Source organism: Rhinopithecus roxellana, chromosome 18 (genome assembly GCF_007565055.1).
Source record: "Rhinopithecus roxellana isolate Shanxi Qingling chromosome 18, ASM756505v1, whole genome shotgun sequence".
In the NCBI taxonomy this organism is placed as follows: Eukaryota; Metazoa; Chordata; class Mammalia; order Primates; family Cercopithecidae; genus Rhinopithecus; species Rhinopithecus roxellana.
In genome coordinates this window covers 66,739,638-66,764,601 of record NC_044566.1, presented here as the reverse complement: position 1 = coordinate 66,764,601, position 24,964 = coordinate 66,739,638, and the positions used below count along the sequence as shown (strand labels likewise).

The following is a 24,964-nucleotide window of genomic DNA, read 5'->3' as shown; positions in this document are numbered from 1 at the left end:
AGTGTCTTTCATTTTAGTAACAAAACCAGATCCATGACTGTCTTAGACTGCGCAGCATTAGGTTATGATCGTTGTAGTTTGTTAGGGCCGGTAATAGGGTGGAGTCTACTTCCTTGGCCAGGAAATGCTATTTGTTTTTCATTTGGGAGAATTGATAGGATTGTGTGAGACACTAACATCGCTGCTGGTTTTCACAGCAGTACAGAAAGATACTGGGATAGATTTAACAAGTGTTTGCTTATGTCTTCTAGTCTTTAGCAAGTGAATTTAGAGTGTGTTCCAAAAAATTTTTTTAATAAAATGGTCTCTTCTCAGTCTTAAAAATGAGTCCTATGAGACCGGTATTCAACTTTTAGTTCAAAAAGAGAACTTTCTTTTGTAGAAATATGAGGAATTCAACTACATGATATGATGAGAATAAAAGAAACTTGGGAAACAGATACTTGAACTGCACAGATAACAGTGACATTTGATAAGTCTGTGGGTTACTCCAGTTAGAAAAAGACAAAGGGTGGCAGGGCGCTGTGGCTCACACCTGTAATCCCAGCACTTTGGGAGGCCAAGGTGGGTGAATCATTTGAGGTCAGGAGTTTGAGACCAGCCTGGCCAACACGGAGAAACCCTGCCTCTATTAAAAATACAAAAATTAGCCAGGCGTGATGGTGGGTGCCTGTAGTCCCAGCTACTCAGGAGGCTGAGGAAGGAAAATCGCTTGAACCCAGGAGGAGGAGGTTGCAGTGAGCCAAGATTGTGCTACTGCACTCTAGCCTGGGCAACAGAGCGAGACTCTGTCTAAAAAAAAGAAAAAGAAAGGAGAGAAAGAGAGAAAGAGAGAGAGAGAGAAAGAGAGAGAACGAAGGAAAGAGAGAGAACGAAGGAAAGAAAGAAAGGAAGAACGAACGAACGAACGAACGAACGAAAGAAAGAAAGAGACGAAGGGTAAAAGTGTGACGGAAGAACGGTGGGCCAAGATCTGCAGGAAGGATTTTGTTCTTCTAGGAGAGCATCAGGAGAGATGCAATGGAGAAAATGCAACACATTCAAGCTCTCTTATCTGCTTGAAAGATTCCACATAAGCTTGTCAATAGTACAATGTCTTTGTGCAGATGTGTACTCCATGGAATGTTGTGTTTTTCTCGAGTTAGTACATACCAGTTACTCGAAGTTTATCTGTACCAACCACAACTTCCTTCTCATCTACAGTAAACAGTGGCTTGCCGTCGTTGGAGTTGATCTGAAACTGTTGACTCTGGACTTCTACCATTTTGGGACCTGAAGAATTAATTAAAACAGTTTATTATAAATTGTTCACTACAAGCAGCGTCAAAATCTCTATTTTTACACATGCCATGTCAACCCAACAAGACCAAGTACCTAAAGATTTGGTATTTGTTAGCATTAGTGGTACTGATTGATTCTGTAATTAAACTTTGCAACTTTTAAGTCTAAATTTATTACATTATTAAAATTAATTTATGGCAAACATATGTTAACCTATATCAATATATGTATAAATACATTTTATTTAAGAGTTTCTTCTTTAAGATTTTTAAATACTTGCCCAAAATAATATGGTTCTCCTATTCATGGTTAGATTTGTATTCTTTTGGTTATGAACCCCTTAGAATCTTACATTCCGAAATGTGAGATTTGTGAAAAACCATCTTACAAATGTCTCACTTTAATGGTCAAAGTTAGCCTAGAAGATGAGTCATATCCTGAATTTTTTCTCTGCCATTATTCTCAGAAGAGCTGCTCACCCTCTACTCCACAGGAAAAACAAACATCACTGTGGAAGAACACCTTCCTGTTTTAGCCCTTCCCCTAAAAAATTTTTGACTTTGCCATGCCTTCTGTGTCACTTTTGTATCCAAGCTTACGCCCTTCACCTGAGCTCTAGACCCATTGCCTTCCAGCTCTTTCATCTATTCAGCAGGTGTTCTGTGGGTGCTCACTCACCCTGTGCCATCCAGACATGAGGGTGAGGTCACCCCTCCCACTCACTCAGCTACACACCAACCCCCGGCACTCATCATATGTGTTCCCCAATTCCTCTTTGATGCTTCCAAACTTTCTAACCCAGGCCTCATGGATTAATCTCCCTAGAGTACAGCCTTCATCATCTACTTAAGAAACTATGAGTTCCCCAATTTGTTTATGTTAGCTTTATATTCCTTTTTTTTTTTTTGAGACAGAGTTTCGCTCGTGTCACCCAGGCTGGAGTACAATGGCACGATCTCTGCTGGCTGCAACGTCTGTTTCCCAAGTTCAAGTGATTCTCCTGCCTCAGCCTCCAGAGTAGCTGGGATTATAGGCATTTGCCACCACACCCGGCTAATTTTGTATTTTTAGTAGAAATGGGATTTTACCATGTTGGCAAGGTTGGTGTCAAACTCCTGACCTCAGGTGATCGGCCCACCTCGGCCTCCCAAAGTGCTAGGATCACAGGTGTGAACCACCACGCCCAGCCTATATTCTTATCTGAAAAAGTAAGTTGAGGCTGGACATGGTGGCTCACACCAGTAGTCCTAGCAGTTTGCCAGGCCAAGGCGAACGGATCACCTGAGGTCAGGAGTTTGAGACCAGCCTGGCCAACATGGAGAAACCCCATCTCTACTAAAAATACAAAAATTAGATGGGCATGGTGGTGCGTGCCTATAATCCCAGCTACCTAGGAGGCTGAGGCAGAAGAATTGCTGGAACCCGGAAGGTGGAGGCTGAAGCAAGCCGAGATCGTACCACTGCAGTCCAGCCTGGGCGACAGAGCGAGACTAAAAAAAAAAAAAAAGGAAGTTGAGAAAAGAAGTCATATCTTATAATTTTTTTGTGTGTGTCCCTCTGACCCTAACAGTTCTCAAAAAAATTTTTGGATACCTGGTAGAAATTAAGTAAAGCCTTTCTATTGATGCATTGATCAGTTTTGGACATGCTCATCCAAGTGTTCTTAATTTTATTAATTTGTATTTAAAACCCTCCAGTGAGTCTTTATTTAAATAAATAAATATTTTTGGCAAGAGTGCCGGTTATAAAGTTGACTTTTTTCTCTACGTTATATCCCCTTTTTTAAAAAAAAGCTTCACTTTATTTTTTGGTATTTGTATGTTATTTTCCCTAATCTGAGACTCAGAGTTCCTGTTTATCTCTTCTGGGTCACTGATATGCCTGTGTTTTTATTATATAAACACCGATTTGCATTTAATGGTGACTACCAAGTTATCTGACTTTAAAATTGAGAAATAATTGGAATAATTAATCCAGTAAGAGTTCATTGTTTTGCTCACTAGAGGTTCATCTTACAATTCTAGGAGGCCTTATTAAGTATAAGGGGTTAAACTAAGTGACAATTTTTTTTCTGTAGTTATTACATCGATAAAATATTCAACAAATAAGTTTAGTTTCATAGTAAGTCTGTGCAGCAAATACACATAAATTGTTACTCTAATCAAATAAAATGCAGGAAAGTGAATGGTTCTATTCAGTACAAATCTATTGCATGCTTTTTATGTACAAGGTTCTGTGCTAAGCATTGACAATGTGCAAATGAGTGAGATATAGCTCACAGCGCAGAGGATTCTGCGGTTCACTAAAAAGAAAAGCATGTAAGCCTGGTTTCAGGACAATTTGCTAAGTATTAGGATGCAAGCATGAGAGAGTCTTGACTAGGAATTCATGGTCCATCCATCCAGGCTAAGAGCAGCGTCCAGAGACGCGATGCCTCAACTGACTTGGAAGAAAGAGTTCATGCTTCCTGCTGGGCGCGGTGGCTCACCCCTGTAATCTCAGCACTTTGGGAAGCCGAGGCAGGCAGACTGCCTGAGCTCAGGAATTCGCGACCAACCTGGGCAACACGGTGAAACCCTGTTTCTACTGAAAATATAAAAATTAGCTGGGCGTGGCAGCGTGTGCCTGTAGTCCCAGCTACTGGGGAGGCTGAGGCAGGAGAATTGCTTGACCCCGGAAGGTGGAGGTTGCAATGAGCTGAGATCAGGCCACTGCACTCCAGTCTGGGCGACAGAGTGAGACTCTGTCTCAAAAAACAAAAAAGAAAGAGTTCATGCTTCCCTGTTGAAGGAAGAACAGGGATCTCCAGGTAAAGGAAACTATTTGAGCAAAGGCATAGTGGTGAATAAAATCCCATCTCCATTTTATTAAAAATAGACACTGCATGTTTAAATTTAAATATGCTTTCCACTTTAGAGGAAACTGTACTGTTCTTCAATAGCTATGGAGTTTGTAATTAATTTTCTAACTTTTATTAATATTCTAGCAGTTTTTTTAACCTAGTTGGACATTGATTAGAGCTGAGGATGTAATTGTCTTTTGCAGTAGAGGTCTTTAAGAAATAAAATTTAAATTCTACCTTGTTGATAAGAAAAGAGCTACCTGTACAGTCCCATTTGTAATGAAAGGCTTTGGTACAAAGAGAAAAAGTTAATGGTTTTGTGATCTGATTAATTAAGTTTGGGAAATTAGCTTAAGGGTTTTTCTGGTGAAAATACCATCAAATTCTTCCTTACATATAATGTGTCTCATCAGCAACCTTCTTTTGTTCCTCAGGATATCTTTAATTTAAAATAAAATAATTTAGAAACAAATATCACAAAGTCCTTTAAAAAAAGGAAACATATATTCTGCTGGTGCAAATATGGTATCACAGAGAAAGGACTGGGCTGGAAGCACAAAGCTGTGCTTGTTAGCGCTACTACTTTTGTGGCATAATCTTGTATTATACAGTTCCACTTCACACGCCTGGCACTAATGACCTTTACTTGTGTTAAATAAAATAAAATGAAATAAAATAAGAGACGAGGCTTGAGAAGTCCCTGAGCAAACAAAGCTAGTTATGCTGTGCCAGTGAAACTTAGGTTATTTTTAGTAAATGTCCCTGATAATCATAAGCAAAACTGACATAGCCTTCCAAAAATGCTGTAAGATGCTTTTTTTTTTTTTTTTTTTTTTTAAAGACAGGGTCTCAGTCTGTCGCCCAAGCTGGAGTGCAGTGGTACGATCTCAGCTCACTGCAACCTCTGCCTCCCGGGTTCAAGCGATTCTCCTGCCTTAGCCTCCCGAATAGCTGGGATTACAGGCACCTGGCTGACTTTTGTATTTTTAGTAGAGATGGGATTTTGCCATGTTGCCCAAGCTAGTCTTGAACTCCTGGCCTCAAGTTACCTGCCCGCCTCCGCCTCCCGAAGTGCTGGGATTACAGGCATGAGCCACTGTGACCGTCCAGATGATCACTTTTAACCAATCTTCTGGCCATCTGGAAACCCTGACTGTAATAATCAATCATTGTAAAGGTTAAACAACCTCCTCATTTCACTATATATATATATAAATAATATATAATATTTATATAATTATATATAATATATAAATATATTATATATAAATTATATATGTATAAATATATATATAAAATCCATCCATTAGAACACTATCCTACCTGCCAACTGGTTTCTCAGCCCATCCCATCCTACACAATCTTTTATTCCTTCCTCTCTTCATTTATTTAACAAATATTTATTGTATAACCTATTAAATGTAAAAGGGTAGCCTGAATTATGAATTGTGGCATTAACTGAATTGAAAAAATCTAATTCCAATTAGTGAATCAAATTATTATACATGTATTCCTTGAAATATTACATAGCCATTAAAATAATTTTATGATTTTTAAAAATTTCATAGATTAAATTGGAAAAGGATGGATTTCTGGGTGGCTGATGACCACGCTGGCTATATAGTAATCAGTTTCCCAAAAGGTCATCCCCAAACTCGAAGGAATAGCTTCACAGCTATAAAAATTCCACACAGACCAGGTGCGGTGGCCACGCCTGTACTCCCAGCACTTTGGGAGGCCGAGGCGGGCGGATCACGAGGTCAGGAGATCGAGACCATCCCGGCTAACACAGTGAAACCCCATCTCTACTAAAAATACAAAAACTAGCCGGGCGTGGTGGTGGCACCTGTAGTCCCAGCTACTCGGGAGGCTGAGGCAGGAGAATGGCGGGAACCCGGGAGGTGGAGCTTGCAGTGAGCCGAGATCTCACCACTGCACTCCAGCCTGGGCGACAGAGCGAGACTCCGTCTCAAAAAAAAAACAAAACAAAACAAAAAAAACCAACAAAACACACACACACACACCCCCAAACCCTTGCATTACTTAAAGGCAGACTGTGAGTTGAGGGGGAAAAATTAACAAGTGCCAGGACTACAACTTCTCACACACCTGCTCCATCACAGGCGTTATGGTAAGCAAAGGCCATGGGAAGGACGGATGAGGAGATTCAGTGAGAAGCCACTTAAGGAATGGACAAAAGTAATGCGGGAAATAATGAAGAACAAGGAAATGAAGAACAAGGAAATGAAGAATAAGGAAATGAAGAACAAGGAAATGAAGAACAAGGAAATGAAGAACAAGGAAATGAAGAATAAGGAAATGAATAACAAGGAAATGAATAATAAGGAAATGAAGAACAAGGAAATGAATAATAAGGAAATGAAGAACAAGGAAATGAAGAACAAGGAAATGAAGAACAAGGAAATGAAGAACAAGGAAATGAAGAATAAGGAAATGAAGAACAAGGAAATGAAGAACAAGGAAATGAAGAACAAGGAAATGAAGAACAAGGAAATGAAGAACAAGGAAATGAAGAATAAGGAAATGAATAACAAGGAAATGAATAATAAGGAAATGAAGAACAAGGAAATGAATAATAAGGAAATGAATAATAAGGAAATGAAGAACAAGGAAATGAAGAACAAGGAAATGAAGAATAAGGAAATGAAGAATAAGGAAATGAAGAACAAGGAAATGAAGAACAAGGAAATGAAGAACAAGGAAATGAAGAACAAGGAAATGAAGAACAAGGAAATGAAGAACAAGGAAATGAATAACAAGGAAATGAATAACAAGGAAATGAATAATAAGGAAATGAAGAACAAGGAAATGAAGAACAAGGAAATGAAGAACAAGGAAATGAATAATAAGGAAATGAATAATAAGGAAATGAATAATAAGGAAATGAATAATAAATGAGCTGGGATAAAAATCCTGATATCAAACAAAGTGGAATTCAAGTCAAAAGCGTTAAATATGACAAAAAATTTAATGCTAAAATTACAACCCACAAAACATAGTATTTACAAATATCTATCCCCCAAATATCACAGAAACAACCCGCATGAAACAAAAATAAAAGATGTGAGGACCCAATACAGGAGCACCCAGATTCATAAAGCAAGTCCTTAGAGACATACAAAGAGACTTAGACACCCACACGGTAATAATGGGAGACTTTAACACCCCACTGTCAATATTAGACAGATCAACGAGACAGAAGGTTAACAAAGATATCCAGGACTTGAACTCAGCTCTGCAGCAAGCTGACCTAATAGACAACTACAGAACTCTCCACCCCAAATCAACAGAATATACATTCTTCTCAGCACCACCTCACACCTATTCCAAAATTGACTACATAGTTGGAAGTAAAGCACTCCTCAGCAAATGTAAAAGAATAGAAATCACAATAAACTGTCTCTCAGACCACAGTGCAATCAAATTAGAACTCAGGACTAAGAAACTCACTCAAAAGTGCACAACTACATGGAAACTGAACAACCTGCTCCTGAATGACTACTGGGTAAATAATGAAATAAAGGCAGAAATAAATAAGTTATTTGAAACCAATGAGAACAAAGATACAATGTACCAGAATCTCTGGGACACATTTAAAGCAGTGTGTAGAGGGAAATTTATAGCACTAAATGCCCACAAGAAAAAGCAGGAAAGATCTAAAATTGACACCCTAACATCACAATTAAAAGAACTAGAGAAGCAAGAGCAAACACATTCAAAAGGTAGCAGAAGACAACAAATAACTAAATCAGAGCAGAACTGAAGATAGAGACACAAAAAATCCTTCAAAAAATCAATGAATCGGAGCTGGTTTTTTTAAAAGATCAACAAAATTGATAGTCCACTAGCAACACTAATAAAGAAGAAAAGAGAGAAGAATCAAATAGACACAATAAAAAATGATAAAGGGGATATCACCACTGACCCCACAGAAATACAAGCTACTATATACATCAGAGAATACTATAAACACCTCTACGCAAATAAACTAGAAAATCTAGAAGAAATGGATATTTCCTGGCCACATATACCCTCCCAGGACTAAAATAGGAAGAAGTTGAATAGACCAATAACAGGCTCTGAAATTAAGGCAATAATTAATAGCCTACCAACCAAAAGAAGTCCAGGACCAGATGGATTCATAGTCAAATCCTACCAGAGGTACAAAGAGGAGCTGGTACCATTCCTTCTGAAACTATTCCAATCAACAGAAAAAGAGGGAATCCTCTCTAACTCATTTTATGAGGCCAGCATCATCCTGATACCAAAGCCTGGCAGAGACACAACAAAAAAAGAGAATTTTAGACCAATATCCCCGATGAACACCAATGTGAAAATCCTCAATAAAATACTGGCAAACCGAATCCAGCAGCACATCAAAAAGCTTATCCACCATGATCTAGTTGGCTTTATCCTGGGATGCAAGGCTGGTTCAACATATGCAAATCAATAAATGTAATCCATTACATAAACAGAACCAAAGACAAAAACCACATGATTATCTCAACAGATGCAGAAAAGGCCTCTGAGAAAATTCAACAGCCATTCATGCTAAAAACGCTCAATAAACTAGGCATTGATGGGACGCATCTCAAAATAATAAGAGCTATTTATGACAAACCCACAGCCAATATCATACTGAATGGGCAAAAACCGGAAGCATTCCCTTTGAAAACTGGCACAAGACAGGGATGCCCTCTCTCACCACTCCTATTCAACATAATGTTGGAAGTTCTGGCCAGGGCAATCAGGCAAGAGAAGGAAATAAAGGGTATTCAATTAGGAAAAGAGGAAGTCAAATTGTCCCTGTTGGCAGATGACATGATTATATATATTTAGAAAACTCCATTGTCTCAGCCCAAAATCTCCTTAAGCTGATAAGAAACTTCAGCAAAGTCTCAGGATACAAAATCAATGTGCAAAAATCACAAGCATTCCTATACACCAATAACAGAGAGCCAAATCATGAGTGAACTCCTATTCACAATTGCTACAAAGAGAATAAAATACCTAGGAATACAACTTACAACAGGGATGTGATACAACAGGGATGAATACAACAGGGATGTGAAGGACCTCTTCAGGGAGAACTACAAACCACTGCTCAATGAAATAAAAGAGGACACAAACAAATAGAAGAACATTCCATGCTTATGGATAGGAAGAATCAATATTGTGAAAATGGCCATACTGCCCAAGGTAATTTATACATTCAGTGCCATCCCCGTTAAGCCACCAATGACTTTCTTCACAGAATTGGAAAAAATTACTTTAAAATTCATACGGAACCAAAAAAGAGCCCGCATTGCTAAGACAATCCTAAGCCAAAAGAACAAAGCTGGAGGCATCATGCTACCTGACTTCAAACTATACTACAAGGTTACAGTAACCAAAACAGCATGGTACTGTACCAAAACAGCATGGTACTGGTACCAAAACAGATACATAGACCAATGGAACAGAACAGAGGCCTCAGAAATAATGCCACACATCTACAGCCATCTGATCTTTGACAAAGCTGACAAAAACAAGCAATGGGGAGAGGATTCCCTATTTTTAAAATGGTGCTAGGAAAACTGACTAGCCATATGTAGAAAGCTGAAACTGGATCTCTTCCTTACACCTTATACAAAAATTAATTCAAGAAGGATTAAAGACTTAAATGTTAGACCTAAACCATAAAAACCCTAGAAGAAAACCTAGGCAATATCATTCAGGACATAGGCATGGGCAAGGACTTCATGACTAAAACACCAAAAGCAATGGCAACCAAAGCCAAAATTGACAAATGGGATCTAATTAAACTAAAGAGCTTCTGCACAGCAAAAGAAATTACCATCAGAGTGAACAGGCAACCTACAGAATGGGAGAAAATTTTTGCAATCTACCCATTTGACAAAGGGCTAATATCCAGAATCTGCAAAGAACTTAAACAAATTTTTAAGAAAAAATCAAACAACCCCATCAAAACATGGGCAAAGGATGTGAACAGACACTTCTCAAAAGAAGACATTTATGCAGTCAACAGACACATGAAAGAAATGCTCATCATCACTGGTCATCAGAGAAATGCAAATCAAAACACAAAGAGATACCATCTCACACCAGTTAGAATGGTGATCATTAAAAAGTCAGGAAACAACAGGTGCTGGAGAGGATGTGGAGAAATAGGAACACTTTTACACTGTTGGCAGGAGTGTAAACTAGTTGAACCATTGTGGAAGACAATGTGGGGATTCCTCAAGGATCTAGAACCTAGAAATTCCATTTGACCCAGCAATCCCATTACTGGGTATATACCCAAAGGATTATAAGTCATGCTACTATAAAGACACATGCACACGTATGTTTATTGCAGCACTATTCACAATAGGAAAGACTTGGAACCAACCCAAATGTCCATCAATGATATGACTGGATTAAGAAAATGTGGCACATATACACCATGGAATACTATGCAGCCATAAAGAAGGATGAGTTCATGTCCTTTGTAGGGACATGGATGAAGCTAGAAACCATCATTCTGAGCAAACCATTGCAAGGACAGAAAATCAAACACTGCATGTTCTCACTCACAGGTGGGAACTGAACAATGAGAACACCTGGACACAGGAGGGGAACATCACACACCTGGGCCTGTTGTGGGGTGGGGGGATGGCGAGGGATAGCATTAGTAGAGATACCTAATGTAAATGACTAATCGGTGCAGCACACCAACATGGCACAGGTATACATATGTAACAAACCTGTATGTTTTGCACATGTACCCTAGAACTTAAAGCATAATAATAATAAAAAAAGTTTTCATGTTAGTTTTCACTTTTTTCTTGTATTTCCCTGAGTAACTTAATAGTCAACACTTTGAATTATTCATCTGGCATTTCAAAGATTTCATTGGTTTGGACCCACCGCTGGAGACTCAATGTGAGCTTTTGAAAGTTTTATAAAACCCTGTTTTTTCTTATGGCCAGAATTATTTCTCTGGTTCCTTCTTATTTGGGTAGACTATTTCTTCTAATTACTTTTGCATTTATTTTTTGATTCTGCTGGGATGTTTTTAAATTCTTTTTTTCCATGGAGGATATGACTGTAATATGTATAGCTTATTGTCACCTAGCTTTGGCTACTGGTACTTTCTGTGGTGAAGAGTCTGTATGAGTTCCTTGGTTATAGAGAATCCGTGTGATGGCTTTCTCAGATGCTGGCTGTAGTAGTGACACGCTGGGTGTGTGAGCTGGTTCACTGTCGCCTGTGGAGAGCTTCCCATCTGGTTCATAGTGTAAGCTGCTGCCCACTGCTTCTTTCAAAGTGTGCTTTCTTTTAGCTTTTTTATTAAGTTCCTGTGTTGCTTCTTGGAATAAAGTTCACAGCATAATTATCTACAAACTGTTATGTCTTTCCAAGTGGGAGAGGCATGCTAATAATGCCTCTAATCTTCCATGTTGGGAAAAACCCTCAAAACCCCAACTCTTGAACAACCAGGTCTTTTGTGAACTAACTGAGTGAAAACTTACTCATCACCAAGGGGCTGGCACTAAACCAATCATGAGGAATCTACCTGTATGACGCAAACACCTCCCATCAGGCCCCAGCTCCCACAGTGGAGGTTGCATTTCAGCATGTAATTTGGAGGGGACAAATATCCAAACCATATCATTCTGCCCTTGCTCCTCCAAATCTCACATTCTTCTCACATTGTAAAATACAACCATCCCTTCCCAATAGTCCCCCAAAGTCTTAACTCATTCCAGTATGAAGTCCAGAGTCCTAAGTCTCATCTGAGATTCATCTCCTTCCACCTTGTGTTTATAAAATACAAGCAAGTTAGTTACTTCCAAGATACGATGGTAGCAGAAGCACTGGGTAAATGTTGCCATTCCAAAAGGGAGAAATCAGCCAAAAGAAGGGGCACTAGACCCCATTCAAGTTTGAAACCCAGCAGGACAGTCATTAAGTATTAAGGCTCCAAAATATTCTCCTTTGACTCCATGTCCAACATCCAGGGCACTGACATAAGAGATGGCACCTCAAGGTGACCAGCACCACTCGTGGCTTTATAGGGTGCAGACCCCGTAGCTTCTCTCATGGGTTGGAGTTGAGTGCCTGTGGCTTATCCAGGTTCAAAATGCAAGTTTCTTGTAGCTTGACCATTCTGGGGTCTGGAGGGCTGTGGTTTCCTTCCCATAGCTCCACTAGGCAATGCCCCAGTGGGGACTTTGGGCTTTTAATCCCACATTTCCTCTCAGCCCTGTTTGAGTAGAGTACTTTGTGGAGCCTGTGCCCCTGCAGCATGCTTCGGACTGGGCATCCAGGCTTTTCCACACATCTTCTGAAACCTCAGTGCAAGCTGCCAAGCTTCCTCTTGCATTCTGCGGGCCTGGAAACTTAACACCCTGTGGAAGCTACCAAGGCTGATGGCTTGCACCCTTCACAGCCATGGCCTGAGTGGTATCTGGGGCCCTTTGAGGCACAGCTGGAGCTAGAGCCGCTGTGATGTGGGAAGCAGTGTCCCTGAAACCATGGTTTCCTCTTAGGCCTCTGTGCCTGTGATGGGATGGGCTGTCTCAAAGATCTCTGAAACGTCTTCCGGGCCTTTCCCCCATTGTCTTGGATATTAGCACTTGGTTCCCCTTTAGCCATGCCAAGCTCTCTAGTAAGTGATTGCTTGGTAGCCTGACTGAATTCTTTCTGTACCACAGTGCCAGTCAGCAAATTTTCCAAACTTTTACACTCTGCTTCCCTTTTAAATATAAATTCAAATTTTAAGTTTTTTTTTTTTTTTTTTTTTTACTCCTATACCTGATTGTAGGTTATTAGAAGCAGCCAGACTGCTTCTTGAATACTTTGCTGCTTAGATTTCTTCTGCAGTATACACCAAGTCATCACTCTTAAATTCAAACTTCCACAGGTTCCTAGGTTGTGGACAAATGCAGCCAAGCTCTTTGCTAGGGCATTACACAGGTGATGCTTATTCCAGGCCCCAATAACATCCTCATTTCCATCTGAGACCTCCTCAGCCTGACCTTCATTGCCCACATTTCTATCAGCATTTTGGTCACAGCCACTTAATAAGTCCCAAACTTTCCCTTATCTTCCTGTCTTCTTCTGAGCCCTCCAAACTCTTCTAATTCTGCCTGTTACCCAGTTCCAAAGCTGCTTCCACATCTTCAGGCATCTGGCTCACTCCTCAGTACCAATTTTCTGTGTTACTCGATTCTTACACTGCTATAAAGAAATAACTGAGGATGGGTAATTTATAAAGAAAAGAGGTATAATTGGCTCACAATTCTGCAGATTGTATAAACATGGCTTCAGCATATGCTTCTGGGGAGGGCCTCAGGAAGCTTCCTATCATTCCAGAAGGCAAAGAAGGAGCAGGTGCATCACATGGTAAGAGCAGGAGCAAGAGAGAAGAGGGAGGTCCCAGACTCTTTTAAACAACCAGATGTCATGTGAACTGACTGAGTGATAACCCACTCATCACCAAGGGTATGGTGCTAAAGCCATTCGAGAGGGATACACCCCCATGATACAATACCATCCATTAGGCCCCACCTTCCACATTGGGAATCACATTTCACCATGACATTTGGAGGGGACACGCATCTAAATCATGTCAGAATTTCATTGGGATTTTTGGTTTTGACTGTATTGAATGCAAATTGTTTTCAGTGGTTTTGTAGAAAACACTCATTCACTTAATTAAATGAGATTAATATGGCTAGTTCACATAAATTACATTTTAATACCAAATTGGCAAAAGTTAACTTCTTCCAGGAAACATGAGACTGGAAGGGTTGCAACTGTGGGAAGCCATGTACTGAAGAAAATGTTGGACTTGGTGAGCTTGGTGCTGTTTGGTAGTTCAAGGTTCTCAATATAACAGAGAGTTTCCAACTAAAGATTTACTAGAAATTACTAATTTAATCACTTTCTCAGGCATGAGACACCAAGGTTAAAACTTGAGATTGAGACGAACAGTTCAAACCAAAGAGATTTTGGTGTGTGACTTATTTTATTTTTATTTTTAGAGATGGTCTCACTTTCTCACCCAAGCTGTAGTGTAATGGCCTGATCATAGCTCACTGAAGCCTTGAACTCCTAGCCTTAAGCAATCTTCCTGCTGCAGCCTCCCAAAAGGCTGGGATTACAGGTGTGAGGCACTGCACCCAGCCTTTTTTTACAAAACAAAAAACAAACAAACAAACAAAAAAACTTTATAACTCCTGGTTAATTCTTGGTGACAAAAATGAAATTGAAACAATATTTGCAGCAACTAGAACAGTTACTGGAATGCCATAATTTCAAGAAATCTGATTAGCGAGGAGGGCCAGTGGGAACAGCTGGCTGAGAGAAGTAAGCCCTCAGTCTTTCCTGTTTTCCCTTCTCTACTAACTAGCTGTATGCTCTTGAGCAAATTTGCTTTTTAGTGCTTCAGTTTTTTCATCTATGAAATGAGAGGCAGATTTATATTATATCTAAATTCCCTTGTATAATATACGAAAATCCACACCTAACAAGATAAACAGAGGAATGTGTATTTGTGCCAATTAATTTTTTTTTTTTTTTTTTTTTTGAGACAGAGTCTCGCTCTGTTGCCCAGGCTGGAATGCAGCGATCTCGGCTCACTGCAAGCTCCGCCTCCCAGGGTCACGCTATTCTCCTGCCTCAGCCTCCCGAATAGCTGGGACTACAGACACCGCCACCACGCCCGGCTAATTTTTTGTATTTTTTAGTAGAGACGGGGATTCACCGTGTTAGCCAGGATGGTCTCCATCTCCTGACCTCGTGATCCGCCCGTCTCGGCCTCCCAAGTGCTGGGATTACAGGCGTGAGCCACCAGCCCTGGCCTGCATTCCTTCTTACCAGCTGGTTTGCTCTTCCCATATTGCTTTCATCTATATTTCTTCTTGCTGATCTTCTCCACTTATAGGATTCCATGTGACCTCGCTCCCATGTGACCTTACTCTCCCGTCTTAGTTGATTGGATGGGTGTATCTAGCTGACTGACCCGATGCAATGTGGTGGGACAGATGAACTGGGCTAATTAGAGTACTTCGTGGATTTAGAATTTGCATAATCAAAGACTAAACTGTGTGATGTTGATAACTACAGCCGAGCAGATAAGAATCAGGGAGGCCCTGTAGGTTCTGTACAGTGAGAAGTGATACAGCCAAGTGAAAATGGTGGCAAAGATAAACTGGAAAGGAGGAGAATGGAACACATGGGGAGAAGGAGAGAGAAGAGAAGAAAGAACAGGGAGGGAACTGAATCTATTCTTGGCTCTGAGCCACGGGTCTCTGTGCTCTTTGAGGCCAGCTACTGGGGTTCCTTTCCTTTGGTTGCTGCAAGAGTCTTTGGTAACCTACAATAAACATTTGTTTCTTGTACTAGCTTTAATTGTCCTCTATTTCTTGAAACAAAAATAACTCTAATCAAAGCACTCCAGGCTGTCCCCTCATCCCCCACCCCACTCTGGTGCTATTCTGTGGTCAACACAGCACGATATTTAGAAAATTCATACTTTGTTCATAAGTAGCTTTGATTTCTTTAGAAGAAAAAACAATGCATCCATTTAGCACTATTCACGGACCACATGCATGCAAAACACCACGATGAAGCTGGACTCACCGACTTTCAACCTGCCTGTGACCTCCCCTTCTGAGTTGCGTGCATTTACAGTCACATTCTGGGTTGACTGTAGAAGCAGAGATGAGTCCTAGAAAGGGATTTATAAAATTTGTAAAATATGTGCTGTTTAAAATGATTACATCTTTATAATTCTATGTATGTAAAATTATTTACCCATTGTTACAGATCCCGGAAATTCTATAAATTTGTGGCTAAGACAATTAAAAAGTCCTGAATCATATATATATATATTTTTAACATTTTGAGTACTTATTGAAAGATAAAAGAATAACAATCATAAAATGAGCCCCAAATGCAAGATAGGGACAGAAAAAATATGATTGTTTAGAAAAATATGCAATTTAACAGAGCTATATGGTCACAACTATGTCAAGGAAAGACACCAACAGTGGTGTGCTAGCTAATAGAAATGACACATACTTTTTCCTGCTACACTCTATTTCCATATTTTTGTAATACATTTGTATTTTTATAGTGTGTAAAGTAAACTTTATCAAAATAAAAAATCTGTGTATACAGCAGACTTATAATTACAGACACATTTGTGGTATTGACTGCTTTGTTCTTGCTCTCCAAGTTAAAAATAAACTAAGCATTTAGCTTAAGATATTAGAAAATACACAATAAAACAGACATCAGAGAATAGAAAGAAAAATAAATTTCAAAGCATAGTTTTATGTATCAGTAAACAATAGTTTTGAAAAAGCACATGCAGTCTGAGTTGGTTATTTAAAACAAACAGAATTAAACTTAAACAAAAAATAGAGAAAACAGTGTATTTAAATCATAAATTCAGAGGAAGTAAAATGTATAGCTATGCTAACTATGAAGGGACTAGTATTAATTAGCAAAACTGACTTAAGTACAATGCTGGAATTGGCCAATAACTATGGAAATATTAGAGAAAACTGCCAAAGAGCTACTCCAAATGTTAGTGATTGTCTCTTGGTGGGTAGCATTATGGGCTATTTTACTCCCTCTTTGTGTGTGTGTGTGTTTTAAATTTTTACTTCTTACTTTTTTCCCCACTACAAGCTACTTTAATTCTTTGAACAACTTTTCCACGCAGGTAAAAAGTTGTTCTATTTTTTACCATATTTTCCTATTAAGATATATTTTCAATAGATTTTTTCCTACAATAAAATTTACCAAAAACATTTGGTTCACTAATTTTTGTCTATATGAATGCTGTCCATAGTGGCTTTTGAAAATCTGAGTTTTCTTTGATGACCACATTTCTACCAAGATCAATTTTCCTGAGTCAAATTTTGTATATCCAGTATAGCCTGGTATAGTACAGTATAGGATAACCTTTTACGTTTAATATATTTGTTTCTAGGCAAGCTTTGGCATTCCTTGTGGAAGAGGCACATGCACCAGCACTGCACATTTCCTGGCTATGTGTCTTGGATGTGGCCTCACAACTGTCTAGTGATTATGAGGGGCAGGCGGGTGGCTGGCAGATACTCTGGCCTGAACATGGTTTAGGCTGAACCGAAGCTGCAGCTACCCCCTCCAGCTTCCTGTTATATGAGACTAAAAGCTCCTATTAGTTTATTCCATGGCTAGCTGGGTATTCTGTGTTCACAGGGTAAAGATCTTTTAATTGATACAGTGACAGAGCAGAAGTGGCTCTGTGTCTATATTACCAACACAACTGTATTCATAACTGCTACAATAATGCAATCTCTAATATTGAATTGTACTTGTTCTTTAATCTACATTTTTAAGAAGTAGCTTAAAACAATCAACACGTACATTTTTAATAAAACTGATGTTTACTGTGAGGTCCAGAGACTTTATTTCTATTTTCTAGGTAAGAAAACTGAAGTCTACAGATTGTGAATGCGATTTTCAGGTTTTTGTTTTTGTTTTTTGACTTTTTAAAACAATTTTTATTGTATTAAAATATACATGCTATGCATATAAGTTATACACAGCATAAAATTTACCATTTTAACCATTTTTAAGTGTATCGTAGATTGACATTAGGTACATTCACAGTATTGTACAACCACCACTACTATCATTTCTAAAATTTTACATAAGGGATTTTCAGTTTTTATCATTAGCTAATGACGCCTTTTAGAAAAATTTTATGCCTTTTAGAGAATCACAGCAAGGTATAAGGAGAACATTTTATTTTTCTATTCATATCAGTTGAACTCTGAATGTACCTGTTTGAATACAGATGTTGTGTCAACACTACACCTTAGGGAGTAGTGAAGGAGTCATAGAACATAGCACTTTTTATTACCTTTCTCAACAGTACGTGACACATAGAAGGAGCTATGAAAGAAGTGTATAAAAAGACCGTTAACAGTATAAGGGGTTACTGGTATGGCCCAAAGATAAATCATAACTGCTATAGGAGTTATCAATACCCTATGAGGTTGATGTTTTAAGATGCTTTTTAAAAATGTAGATTAGAGGGCAAGTATAATTCACCACTTCATTTATATACATAATTAACTACTTCAAACTTGAACCTAATATGGGAATGGCAGAAACTAATTTAATCATTAAAGCAGCAATCCTGTGTTAAGAATTCTATCAAATAGTACATGGGAAAATTACATTTATTGGCATAAAGTTATTCTTAATATTCCCTTCCCATTCTTTGAATGTCTGTGGAATTCATAGTGGTGCCCCTTCTAGCACAGCTGATATTGATCATTTGTGCCCTCTCTTTTTAAAATATTCAGTCTGCTTCAAGGTTTATCAATTTTTATTGATCTTCTAAAAGAATCCGTGTTGAGTTTCATTAATTTCCTCTATTGTTTTATGTTTTCTGTTTTGTTGATTTCTTCTCTCATCTTTCTTTTCTTCTCTGACTTTTGGTTTATCATGAAGAGATGCTGAATTTTATCAAATGCTTTTTCTGCATCTATCGAGATGACCAAATGGTTTTTGTTCTTCATTCTACTGATGTGATGTATGGTGTTTATTGTTTTGCATATTCTCCTACCAGTTATTGAGAGAGGGGTGCTGAAATCCCTGAGTCTAAATGTGAATATCTCTGTTTTTTTCTTACATTCTATCAGTTTTTGCTTCATGTATATTGATGCTCATGATAGTGGATTCATGTGTTTAGCAACATAAATATTGAAGAATTTACTCCTATGTCATCTTAAATGACCCTCTCTATCTCTAAAATAGTTATCTCTTTGTTCTGAAATCTACTTTGCTGTTTTAATATAGTCACTCCAATTTTCTTTTCATTAGTGTTAGTATAGTATAGCATAGTATAGTACAGTATAGTATAACCTTTTGCTTTTAATATATTTGTGTTTTTATAATTAAGGTAGGTTTCTTGTAGATGGCATTCTTGGGATAAATGTGTTGTATTTGGTTTGCTAACATTTTGTTGAGGATTTTTACATTTATGTTCATCAGAAATATTGGTCTGTAGTTTTCTTTTTTGTTGTGTTCTTGTTTGGTTTTGGTATCATGGCTATGCTGGCCTCGTATAATGAGTCACAAAGAATCTCCTCTGCTTCAAGTTTTTGAAAAAGTTTGAGAAGGACTGGTATTAATTCTTCTTTAAAGGTTGGGTAGAATTCAGCAGTGAAGCCCTCTGGTCCTGGACTTTCCTTTGTTGGGAGACTTTTTATTACTAATTCAATATTGTTACCCAATATTGGTCTGTTTAGATTTCATGTTTCTTCTTGTTTCAATATTGGAAGGTTGTATGTATCCAGATATTTATCCATTTTCCCTAGGCTTTCAAATTTATTGACATATACTTGTTCATGGTAGCCTCTAATGATGTTTTGTATTTCTGTGGTATCCATTGTGATGTCTCCGTTTTCATTTATGATTTTATTTGTTTGGATCTTCTGTCTTTGATTTTTGGTCTAATGTATTCTTTTTCTAGTTTCTTAAGGATGGAACTGAGGTTATTGGTTTTCTTCTTTTTTTTTTCTGAGATGGAATCTTGCTCTGTCGCCCAGACTTGAGTGCAGTGGTGTGATCTTGGCTCACTGCAAGCTCTGACTCCTGGGTTCATGCCATTCTCCTGCCTCAGCCTCCCGAGTAGCTGGGACTACAGGCACCCGCCACCACGCCTGGTTAATTTTTTGTATTTTTAGTAGAGACAGGGTTTCACCGTGTTAGCCAGGATGGTCTCTATCTCCTGACCTCGTGATCTGCCCACCTCAGCCTCCCAAAGTGCTGGGATTACAGGCGTGAGACACTGTACCCGGCCAATTTTCTTTTTTTTAATATATGTACTTAATACCATAAATTTCCCTATAAGTACTGCTTCAGCTATATCCTCCCAAATTTGATGTTATTGTTTTCTTAATTGTCATTCAGTTCAAAATACTGTTTAATTTCCCTTTGGATTTCTTCTTTGACCCATGGTTTATTTGCAAATTTTTACATAATTTCCACTTATTCAAAAAGTTTTCAGACATATTTGTGTTATGGTTATCTTATTAAATCCACTGTGGTCAGATAACATGTTGGAAGACTTGAATGTTTTTAGATTTATTGAAAATGTTTTGGCCGGGCGTGGTGGCGCAAGCCTGTAATCCCAGCACTTTGGGAGGCCGAGGTGGGCGGATCACAAGGTCAGGAGATCGAGACCATCCTGGCTAACACGGTGAAACCCCATCTCTACTAAAAAATACAAAATAAAATAAAATAAAAAAAAACTAGCCGGGCGAGGTGGCGGGTGCCTGTAGTCCCAGCTACTTGGGAGGCTGAGGCAGGAGAATGGCATGAACCCGGGAGGCGGAGCTTGCAGTGAGCTGAGATCTGGCCACTGCACTCCAGCTTGGGCGACAGAGTGAGACTCCGCCTCAAAAAAAAAAAAAAGAAAATGTTTTATGGTTCAAAATGTGATCGATTTTGATAAATGTTTTCCCTGTGCACTTGAAAAGAACTCCTTGTCTGCTATTATTGAGCAGCATGCTCTGAAAATTTAATTATTATCAAGTTGGTTAATAGCATTGCTGAAGTCTATATGCTTACTGTTTCTATATCCATTTCTCCTATCAGTTATTGAGAGAGGAGTGCTGAACTCCCTGAGTCTAAATGTGAATATTTCTGTCTTTTTTATTACATTCTATCAATTTTTGCTTCATGTATATTGATGCACTGATAGTGGATTCATGTGTTCAGTAACATAAATATTGAAGAATTCACTCCTATGTCGTCTTAAATGACCCTCTGTATCTCTAAAATATTTATCTCTTTGTTCTGAAATCTACTTTGTCTGTTTTAATATAGTCACTCCAATTTTCTTTTCATTAGTGTTAGTATGGTATAGCATAGTATAGTACAGTATAGTATAACCTTTTACTTTTAATATATTTGTGTTTTTATAATTAAGGTAGTTTTTTGTAGGTGGCATATAGTTGGATCTTGCTTCTGCGTTCAATTTCAGTCTGTCTTTCAGTTGGGATGTTTTGACCATTTATATTTAATGTGATTATTTTAATGTGATTATTTATATGAGTTGGTTCAAATATACCAAATTGCTATTTGTTTTCATATTCAAATAATTTTCTCTTTGTTTCCTTTACCTCCTTTTGAATTAACTGAGTATTTATCACTTCATTTTTATCTCCTTAGTTAATGTATTAGCTATACTTTTTATGAGTTTACTTTAGATATACTAAGCATCATTAACTTATTATGGTCCATCCTCAATAATTTTTTGCCACTTCATGTGTGATGTGAGAACATTATAGCAATACTTCTATCTTTTCCTGTTATGGTATTTGCTTCATTATTCTCATACACTTTATTTCAATACTGTTACAACATCCCAAATACATTGTTATTCTTTTGGCTTTGAGCAAAGTGTCTTCTAACATTTTTTAAAATTAATTTTTGTATACCCACATATTTATGATTTCTGGTATTTAAAAATTTTTCTGGTGAACATCTGGATTTTTCTTCTAGCATCATATTATCTTTGCCAGAAAGGCTTCCTCTAATATTTCTTGTGGTACAGATCTGCTGAAGTAACTTGTTTTCAGCTTTAGTTAAGTCCAAAAAAGTCTTTATTTTGACTTTGTCTTTTAAAGATACTTTTGCTAGGTATAGAGTTCTAGGTTGGCCTTTTTTTCTTTTAGTACTTTAAAGTCAGCACTTCAGTGTCTTCTGGCATGAAATGTTACTGACTAGAAGGCTGATGTCATATTTTTTTCACTCCTTTGTGTGTTATATATCCTTCTTTTTCTAGCTACTTCTAAGGTTTTCTCTTTAAGATTTTTCTGTCTTGATTTTAAGCAATTTGATTACAAGGTACCTTGTAGTTTTCCTTGTTTCTTTTGTTTGGGGTTCACTGAACATATTTTATCTGTGGACTTAAAGTTTTTATCATGCTTGGAAAACACTTACAAATTATTCTTTTTAAATAATATTTGTCCTCTCTTCTTTCCCCTTCTTTGGAGATGCCAGTCACACATACATAAGGCCCCTTGGTATTGTCCCTGTAGTCACTGATACTCCGTTGGTTTCTTTTTCTAGTCATTTTTCTCTGGGCTCCATTTTGGAGAGTATCTATAGCTAAACCTTCAACTTTACTAATCTTTTCTTCTGTGGTGTCCAGTCTGTTAGTAATCTGTTAGTCCCACCATTGGCTTTTTAAAAATTTCAGATGTTATACTTTTCATCTCTAGAAGATTTGTTTGTGTTTTTTCTGTCTTTCTATATTTTATGTCTCTCCTTAAGATGATAATGCTTTCCTCGACTTTTGTACGCAGATGAAATGTAGTTTTTTAGAACTTTGTTCTGGGATGGAACAAATCACTTGGAAAACGCATGATACTTTCAAGGATTCCTGTAAGCTTTGTTAGAATGGACTAGAGCAGGATTTTTTCCTAGTGTTGATCTTGTACCACTTCTGAGCCACACCCTTCTGTATTCTACCTGATGCCCATAATTTATGAAGTTTTCCACTCTGACTGGTGAGAATATGAACTGTTCCCCACTCTGTGTGACCTGCAGGCATGGTTCCTTCTGCTCCCTTGGAGTGGGTATTTCACTAGTCTCAAGGTAGCTTCCTCACACACATGCACTGGTAAATATTTATCCACGGACTTGGACTTGGTGGCGGTGGGATGGGGTGGAGTCTCTGCCGTCCTGGAGTGCCATCCATGTGCAGCAAGCCCCTCCTCTGCAGTCCTCTGCCTTGCAAACTGCAGCTGTCTTGGTCTCCTTGGCCTTCCAACCCTGTCTCTTCAACTCAGGGAGACCACCTGCGTCTGCATTGGCTCCCCTCCCTCACTGCAGCCTGGAAACTCTCTTCATGCAGTGAGTTAAGGCAATTCGAGGAGTCACTCTTTTGTTTTTCTTCTTGCAGGGATAACTGTCTCCTGAGCTGTCCATTGTCCAATATTTGATAACCACTGTTTCATGTATTTTTTTCATTTTTTAGTTATTTCTGCCCTGTAATTTCTCTTCTGATTTTATAATTTCTTGTTGTTTTAAGGAAAACTCCTTTAAAAATCGCTTTATCTCTTTGAGAATCTTGGGTATGTTTTTCTAGTCATTTTCAGATTGACATTTTTATTTAGTTGGATATTGATCTTCCTTTATGTAAAGTTTTTTGGGCTTTTTTCTTTTAGATGAAGATTTCATCATATGAAATTTCAATTTTTATGTTCCACTGTGTGGATGCGTCTACCTTTCGGCTCTTACCAGCCTGTCTAAAGTCTGTCCTGTTGTTGTCACTTGGTCCACAGGGCCTCCCAGTCTTTCAATGGTGACTTAGGGCTTCGTCTTCAGTGACATTCAAGTTCTGGATGGGCATCTTTGTAGCCTCCTCCCCTCAGATATGCTGCTTTATTCAAATAGTTGTAGCTATTTTTTTTTTTTTTTTTGAGACGGAGTCTCGCTCTGTCACCCAAGCTGGAGTGCACTGGCCAGATCTCAGCTCACTGCAAGCTCCGCCTCCCAGGTTCATGCCATTCTCCTGCCTCAGCCTCCCGAGTAGCTGGGACTACAGGCACCCGCCACCTCGCCCGGCTAGTTTTTTTGTATTTTTTAGTAGAGACGGGGTTTCACCATGTTAGCCAGGATGGTCTCGATCTCCTGACCTTGTGATCCGCCCGCCTCAGCCTCCCAAAGTGCTGGGATTAGAGGCTTGAGCCACCGCGCCCGGCCAGTTGTAGCTATTTTTTAATATGCTGTTTTATTCAAATAGTTGCAGTTGTTTTCTGTCTTCAGCACCGTCTTACGCAATGGGCTTGCCTGGAGTCCCAACGAGGTGACCATTTGGTTCCTGTCACACTGTGGGCTCTGGCTGTAAGCTAAAGCTTCTTTTCAGGGCTGGGAACTTCACAGATGATCATTTCCAGTAAGCTTTATTACCACGTATTTGTTTCATTTAGCTTTTGATCACGGCTCTGTATTTTTTAGAAACCTTTTTGTTTAAAGGAAATAATTGTTATGTGTTTGAACTAATGAGCGTGGTGGATGGGTTTAAGCCATGAATTCAAAGTATGAACTCAATACAGGCCCTCATGTATTACTCTTGAGGGACTACTGGGTAATCAGATGTTAAGAGGCCAGAGTAGCATGTTGAATTATATTTATAATGAAGAAATTATCTCAGCCCATCAGTACACATAAATGAGTTATGTGTCAAATTTTGCAGATTCATAAAGTAATTTCTTTTCTCTAATTTTATGGAAAATTGCTTCCTAGACTCACCTTTGAAAAGGAAATTTATAATTAATATATCAATCCATACAGAAGTTAGGAAGCATAGTTTTGTTCTGGGATGGCTCTTATTGGAAAGCTGTATTAGTTATGAAACACTGTACAGCTCTGTTATCACATAATATTATTCAAATTGCTACTGAATTTTATGTATTGATTGACATACTCATTAATGCCACATTCTAAGACTTTAATATGTGATTATCTGAGATATTCTCTATAATTTTGCTTTCTGTTTTTAAAAGCATACTGGAGATGAAATGGCCTGATAAAATACAACTGAGAGTTATTATTAATTCCAGAATATTACATTTGCTATGATCTAGTCACCCGATTTCAGTCACCGGACTGTTCTACCAGTCTGATTCTTCCCAAAATATGGCAGAAGATCAGCCAACACAACTCCGGGGAAAAAAGGAGGCCAAGTTCTAACACTTGAACGCTTCATTCGTGTCTGACTTCCCTTTTTACAAAAGGGAAATCCTGTAG

General features: G+C 38.4%; 1 protein-coding gene across 2 annotated transcripts in view; it reads right to left on the bottom strand.

Annotated features, from left to right (window-relative positions):
• The window catches only part of SGCG (sarcoglycan gamma), a 96,481-nt gene that overhangs the window by 34,125 nt on the left and 37,392 nt on the right, over positions 1-24,964 (bottom strand). For both annotated transcript variants that reach the window (XM_010379607.2, XM_010379614.2), the window contains exons 4-5: positions 15,776-15,863; positions 1,153-1,272 (exon numbers count right to left, since the gene is read on the bottom strand). In XM_010379607.2, the coding sequence (XP_010377909.1) occupies positions 1,153-1,272; positions 15,776-15,863 (208 nt within the window). The remainder of the gene's footprint in view (positions 1-1,152; positions 1,273-15,775; positions 15,864-24,964) is intronic.